The sequence below is a fragment of the Desmodus rotundus genome, chromosome 4, assembly GCF_022682495.2.
Source record: "Desmodus rotundus isolate HL8 chromosome 4, HLdesRot8A.1, whole genome shotgun sequence".
Classification (NCBI taxonomy): Eukaryota; Metazoa; Chordata; class Mammalia; order Chiroptera; family Phyllostomidae; genus Desmodus; species Desmodus rotundus.
In genome coordinates this window covers 159,276,501-159,283,957 of record NC_071390.1, presented here as the reverse complement: position 1 = coordinate 159,283,957, position 7,457 = coordinate 159,276,501, and the positions used below count along the sequence as shown (strand labels likewise).

The window sequence follows — 7,457 nt, the reverse complement described above, 5'->3', positions numbered from 1 at the left end:
AGGGCTTCTTTGACCTTTAGGAGAGGTGGCGGAGTAGCAGGGAGCTCGGGCTAATTTCTTTCCTGTCCTCCACCAAGTAGGCAGCCGCCTGCGTTCGGGATCGTCCTCAGTGAAGCCCAGGAAGTCCCCGAGTAGCCGGAGGCCCCAGCCCCAGCCGCCCTTCCAGCCGGGGGAGGCAGCTTCCGATAAACTCCGGACGCCCTTCGTAGATAAAGTTTGGTCTGCTTCCCACGCCCTCTCGGTCCCACCTCCTTGGCAGCCCCCTCCTCCCGCCGCGGGCACAGGCGGGGAGATGGCCGTGGACGCGGCGACAGGCGCGGGCGCTTGCTGGCGCAAAGGGGCGCCGCGCGCGTAGCCGCCGGCACGCTGACCTCCCGCTACCACCAGCTGCTGCGCTGAGCCCGGGCGGTGAGCGAAGGCGGACGCCCAGAGGGGCAGGAGGAGGCGGCGGCGACGAAGGCCCGAGGGTCCCTATGGCCACTCCCCGCCCGCCCGTCTTGTGCGCCGAGGAGCTCGCCGGCGGCACCTCGGGCTCGGAGCGGCTCTGAGCCCCGCAGCCTGCGAGGACCGACCTCGCCGTTCCGCGGAGCCGCCGGCTGGAACCCGAGACGCAGAAGGCGGCGGCGCCTATTCCTCCCAAAGGCGATGTGGCCGGCCGGCGCGGGCACCAAGCTGCCCTGCCCCCGGGACTCCGCGCTTCGGCGAGCGGCTTTCTCCGGGAACCTCACCGCCCTGCCTTCTCACCTCGTGCCCGCCGGCCGCAGCGTCCGGGTCTTCGTCAGCGCCAACCCTGAAGGTAAGTCGCTCGGATCTGTCTGTCCTTCTGTCCGTCCGCGTGGCGGGATCGGCACAGAGTTTCCGCAGCACAGCCGGGTGTGGCGTGCGTCCGCCGCGCTCCCTTCCTCCAGCTCCTGTAGCCTCGGCTGCCCGGAGCGCTCGGGGATTCCATTTGAGTCACTTTTACCTCGCTCTTCCCTCCGTCTGCCGACTCCCCCTAGGACTCCCATTCTCACCGCCCGGGTTACTCCCCCGGGTCGAGCAGAGAAACGTCCCAACCGTTAGCAGATGCTTCTGGAAGCTCCAACCTGGCCCCGCCGCCCCTTTTCCCTTTCTTTCAGCGGTTTCTTTCCCGAGGTTATCGCAGACCAGTAGCTCTGCGCGGCCGGTTCCCGAATAGGGGCACCCTCCTTCGCTACTCGTTCGGGCCGGGGCGAAGTGTTCCCCGAGACTCGCGTCCTTGGGGGACAAGAAGACAGACCTTTGTCGACTTAAGGCCGCAGAGGTGGACAGGTACGGCCGTGGGGTCCTGCGATCACCCGGCGCTCAGCTGTGAGTTGGCTTCGCAGTGGAGTGCTCGGGGCGAGCCCACCTCTGCAGTTAGGTCCCGGGGTTGACCTTCCCGGTCCAGAACCTGGCCTTCCCAGCCGCGTACCCGCTTAAGGCTGAACACCTGGTCGGCGGGCGCTACGTGAAACTTGTTGATTTATTACATTCACATATCACTGCGGCTGAGCCCCGGGTAGTTAATTCCTTGCTCATCACTGCTATTTAGTTCCCATCCTGAAAGTTAACTTTCATTCCCGGTAAGTGAAGAAAAAGTAGAGTGCATTCGGCGTGAGCTGGATAAGACTGCAGGAACTGCCTTTTCCAGAACAATAAATGTTCAGCTGTAAGATGAGTTTTTAGGAGGCTGATACAGACCTGCGAGATCCGAAACGAACTTTTTCTGCGCGGTAATAAGCCTGGGGTCTGGCAGAACAGGAAAAGGAAAAAAGAAAGTTGACAGGCAGTCATCCGATAGAATCATTTGAAAACCCAAGTCTCTGGTTGCCAGGAAAAGACATGCAGAGAGGACCAACAACAACGAAACTTTCTTAAAAAATTGTCTTTAAAAAAAGCACTAGCAGAAACTAATTCTAATTACTCTTAGAAGGACTTTGTACTTTTTGGGTGGGGGCACCGACTGGCCTTTTTCAGTTTACAACTCACTTGTACAGAACTTAGTAACCAAGGAGGTTTTTAGAAAGCTACAGTACACTCCCAAAATCTCGTTATGTCAACTATGTTTTCCAGGATTTTTACTTTAATCTGGATAAAGAAAACCATGGAGATTTGCAGCCTGTTTAAGGATTACAAAAACTGCTGAAATATTTTTAAAGTGTTTAAGAGAATCGTGTTAGAAAATTATTAGTCTTAAAATTTTTGGGTCTCCTGAGTTTGGGGGGGAAAAATCTCATGAAGTATTTAAACCAGCTGCTATAAAACTAGCTAAATTACTGTTTTTCTTTAAATAAGTTGCTTCTAAAATACAATGAAAATTGTTAATATCATCAAAAGTTAATTTTTTTCGTTAAATTTGTAATTTCTGGTATAAAAACCAATGATAAATTTAAATTGAATCAGCTAAATATTGAGTTAATCTTCAAGATTGATGTCATTTTTCTTAAGCCTGTCCGTGTGATTCTTTATATTCTCTAGTTTTTTGAAATAAAAACTTTAGCATATGTTGACTTTAGGAAAGCAAAGAGGGGAGAGAGTTGCTGATCATGTCTTCTGGTCACTGACCCAACCCTGAGCTGAGCAGCTTGCACGTCAGCCTTTTAAAACATCAGAAGTGTGACGCTTACCTGAGAAGTTTCTGTAGGGCTGGGACCACAGACTGTATCTGAATTAGAGAGCGGAGGGCACGTTGAATAGGAAAGACCGCGATGGGCATTTTTAAAAACCTGAATGTGAAGACTTGCAGTCTTGGTAAGTGCTCTGTCAGAGGCAGCATTTTACTGTGAAACCTTTACGGATACAACTCAGGAAGCGAATGGTGTGTTTTGGTACAATCCAATATTAGCTTCTTGGCCAATACTCAAGAGCCTCTCCACTGTCAAATTAAGACAAAGAACATTGTCTCATGCTTTCCTTTACAAGTTGAAATCCAATTTATGCTCTAAATAAAAGCTGCTTTGTGTTGAACTCAGAGCAATACTTTTAAGGACATAGCCAGGGTCTCTCTCATGGAGATGATTGCTTTTATAGGTATTGTTTTACAAGGCTGTGTGGAGTTTCCCATCAGTAATAAAGATAACACATGTCTTCAGAGTGGAAAACTTACCTTTCTATATATTAGCTCACTCAGTGTTTCAGTTTTGATTTCCATCAAACCCTGTGAGGATGGTGGACCAGAGAGTGTTCTCCCTATTTTACAGATGAGTAAACTGAGGCTGCATGGATTAAGCTACTTGCCTGAGCTCACATGGCAGAATGAAACAAGTGTAGAGCTTACAAGGGACTCAAAACATCTCTCTTGGTGCTCTTTGGCCAGGGCTACATTCCTGCCAGATTTCTATAACATAGCTTATATCTGTATAGACATGAAAATAAGATGGATACAGCTGATAAGTGCTGTCCTTACTCTTGAAGCCTGACAGCCAGGGGAAGCTGAGGAGTAGGAAGGGCACATGGCTGTCCCGACCCACCTGACCTCCACCAAGAGTTAGCCTTAGGGGCATTTCAAGATAACAACAGTCATGGTAGGTAAGGGCTGTGGACCTGTATTGAGGAATGTGGATTTTAACTCTTGGATTGCACAATCTTGCCCACCCTGTCACTATCAGCAGTAGACAGGCAGGGCACAGACCTGCCCCACCCCACCAGTGGACGGGGTTGCCCCTTTAACACATTTTAGACGTGGAGGAGCAGAGAAGAATGACAGATTTACTTACAGGAGAGAACAAAAGGGCTGGTCTCTTTGTGCTCAGATTTTCCTTCCAGACGCATCCATCAGATTAAGACACCTCTCCCGAGAGGAGTAGCTGGTGACCCCGCCCAGGGCTGCTGTACTCTCGGTCTCCCTCTGTGTGTCAGCAGACACCTGGAGTGGAGAAGAAGATACTTAAACACCTATTTTCATGCATTCCGCTCCCCCCACAGAATTATGCATCTTTCAGGGTTGTGTACTTTGTCCACAGTAGCAATGATCAGATGCTCCCTCCATTCCCAAGTAGACTTTTTTACTTTGTACGCCTTTGCATCTTCCCTGAATAGTCCATGTCGGTGGAGTCTCGGTAGAAAAGCTGGCTCCCCATTTTGGCAGCAGTCACCGTAATAGAGAAATGTTTTCCCTACAGCCGCTGCAACCAGTGGCCATTTGCTTTAGCAGATGCTCCCAGACGAGAGGTGGAGAGACAGCTGAAGAAATTCCTATGAAATCTATGAGTACTCTTTACCATGGTTCTTCTTACCTTCCCTACAATGTTACTTCCAAGAATCCCAGGCTCTTTTTTTTTTTTTTCATTTTTATAAATAATCAGAAAAAAATACAGTTGAGCACAGCAAAAAAAATATATGAGTATGTTTATATATATACACACACATATAGCTGTTTTCATGCCCCAGGAACATCTTTAAAAGGTAACAGTCTTGAAGGAGAATATCCTAAAGTGCTATTTTATGATAAATACAAATAAAATATATGTAATAAGTGAGTTGTAAAGTTGTAGGGGTATTTTCAAGCCCTTCAGCAAACATTTTTCAGGCAGGAAGAGGGTACTACCTAGAAATACAGACCTGAGAGCAGACCACCTGTGTTTGACGCCTCAGTCCACCATGGAATGCTGGGATTTCTCGAGCAGTTGTTTAACTCTCCGGTTCTCAGTTTCCTAATCTATGGAGGAAAACAATTAACTGCACCTGCCTTGCAGGGCTGTTGAGTAGATGAAATAAGCTGGTAGATATAAAGCGCTTAGAACAGTGCTGGCCACTTAGTAAACATTAAGTAAATATTTATTCTTATTACCGTTATTATTATCAGTTTCCACTGTGATCTAGAGACTGCGCAGGTGTGGGTGTGCACAAATGAATAAGGCATTTCCTGCCCTCATGGAAGGCGGTCCCTAGAACCCTACCAGTTAGAACTTGATGGTAAAACGGAAACCACTCAAGATACTTCGGGGAACTAGGTGCTCGTTGTAAAAAAGCATTGTAAGGGTCTGCAGAGTGAAGGGGCATCACTAGGCATTCAGGGAAATTGCCAAAGCCATCTCTCAGAGGACAGGACACAACAGAAGCCACTGCTGGTATGACAGTTGGCACTGGGTAGCGGGCCAGCTTCTACAAACACACACATCAGGTGAAACCGCGTGACACCCAACACAACTGGTGGCCAAGGAACTTCCCCATCTCCCTTGGCCTCCAGATCCCACACAGCTATTGAATGCAGCCCTCTGGCAGAAACAGAATTGCATTGGGACTCTGGCAAATTTTTTAAGACTGGGACTTCAGGCTTCCAGCCCCTGTATCGCAACGGAGAGAATGAGTGGAAGTGGTCCTGGATGCTCAAAACCAAGAATCAGTGTCTAGCCCAGGGGAAGCCGGAACATTCACTCCTTCATGTGTTCAACAAGTAAATATGCATGAAGCACCTCCTCCATATGCAGTGCTGTTTGGGGCTTAGAAAACAGGCAGGGCCCTGCTCTCATGGGGTTTATGTAAATAAGGTAATATATGTGATGAGCACTGTGCTAAAATACGAACAGAACATTAAGGAGACACTGAAGAGGAATTGAGCCCCCTTAGGGGCTCAGAGCAAGGAGTTGGGAGGACTCCTCAGAGGAATGAATGGAGAGCCAGGGTGTAGACAGTGGCCTACACCAGGATCACATAGGAGGCGAAGTGAGGGAGGAGGAGATCTCTGCAGGCAGTAGTAAACATTACCATTCAATGAAGAGCTTTTATCTCTTTGGGTAAGAGTAGAGCTGATGTGAGCTGATGTCTTGAGGTGATACTGTCGTTTGTCCTTTGGAGGTGGCTCATTTAGAATGGCATTTAAAAGGAAGCATGACTAGGACCATATAGGTGTGCTGCATACCCATAGGTCATGATTTTATGGTTTCCTAAATCATCAACAGATCTTTCAAGGTTCTTGTCACACCATGGCAATGACACCATTTGCCATTTTAAAGGGTGTCTGCAAGTTTGTATTTTATTTCTGTTGTCTTTTGCTGAATATCAACCCACCCCAAAGCTTAGTGACTTAAAAGAACTATTTATCATTTCTCACGATCGAATGTCTGGGAATCTGGGCCGGGCTTGGCCGGCAGAAGCAGGGAGTTTCCTCTGTTTCCCGAGGCGTCTGCAGGAGTCACTCCGCATTCATCCAAGCCTGGGAGGACCAGACAGTCAGGGTTCAATTGTGGGTCTGGCTCCTCGGGGCTCCTCCAGGAGGGCTCGCTCTCCCCAGTTTTTCTCTTGTCACTCGGGAGTCTAGCCAAGGATTCATTATAGGGGACTGGCAACTGCTGGGCCTCTCGAGGCCTGGGCTGGGGAGCCCAAGAGGGTCCCTTTTGCTGCTTTCTGTCTGTGCAAATCATAGGCTAGCCTAGATTCCAAAGCAAGAGAGAGAGTCCCCCAGCTCTGGGTGTGAGGAGAGGCGTGTGCATGCCGGGAAGGGCAAGGATGAATGGTGGCGGATTTCGATAGCAGCAAAACCCCAGGATATACAGTGTGTACTTTCTTTGACCTTTGTTATGATTAGATTAAGTGGTAGAAGGGACAGAAAGTGCGTAAACTAGTAGCCCGGCACAATGCTAAACCAGTACTGGTAATCATGGTTGATGATGACAATGACAAGTTGTTGAGGATGGACGTTGACTTTGTCAATGGCACCCTTCCAGAACCTCCCAAATTCTAAACGGAGAAAAAATACCAGAGTGTTTATAGACAGGAGGTCAAAATATCCTGTTTGGACTGATAAAGCTAACAATGGAGAATGCTTTCGGGCCTCCTGATACTAAACACCAGAATTAGACATTCTTCCACACTCACATTAGGGGGCCTCCAGAGGGCCTGCCCCATGAAACATGTGGCCTGGAGGAGAGAGTGGACCCACACTTTCTGTGGACAGATCAGTCCCTGTGAGAACCAGTGAACAGGTGAGTCAGCTTGCTGGTTTATTCTTCCCACATTTTCTCGTCACATAAGTTGGCCCTTATGCCCTTCACTCCAGGTCTGGAAAGAGTAAGTGAGGAGGTAAAGAAAAGTCCAAGGACTCTTATGTTCCAGAAGAGACCTCCAGTTACAGGAAGCAAGGCTTCTCAACCCCGACATAAATATTTATTTCAGTTTTAACATTGGTGCGCAGTGGGATCCTTTAATTACTCGGGATCCTTTAAATTAGATATCTAGTTTGACATAACCCAAATTATATCACAGCCAAGTATCCTAATACAAAGAAGAGAATACTGTAAGATATAAGATATGACATAACCTTATGAATGAATAGACCTATATCAAATGCTAGCATCAGAATACTTTTAAAGGGGAAGTGCTTGTCACAGCCTTGGGAAAAGTCACCTAATTTCTCTAGAAATAATATGTTGTTTTAAACCACTAGGTTTTGGGGTAGAGTGATATGCAGCAATAGACAGTTGAAAAAATTAAGTGCAAACGCACACACACCTTTGAAA

General features: G+C 48.1%; 1 protein-coding gene across 1 annotated transcript in view; it reads left to right on the top strand.

Annotated features, from left to right (window-relative positions):
* The first annotated feature begins 645 nt into the window (after positions 1-645).
* NWD2 (NACHT and WD repeat domain containing 2) overlaps positions 646-7,457 on the top strand; it is a 135,974-nt gene continuing 129,162 nt past the window's right edge. Inside the window, exon 1 of the mRNA XM_024573743.3 lies at positions 646-796. Coding sequence (XP_024429511.2) covers positions 646-796 — 151 coding nt within the window. The remainder of the gene's footprint in view (positions 797-7,457) is intronic.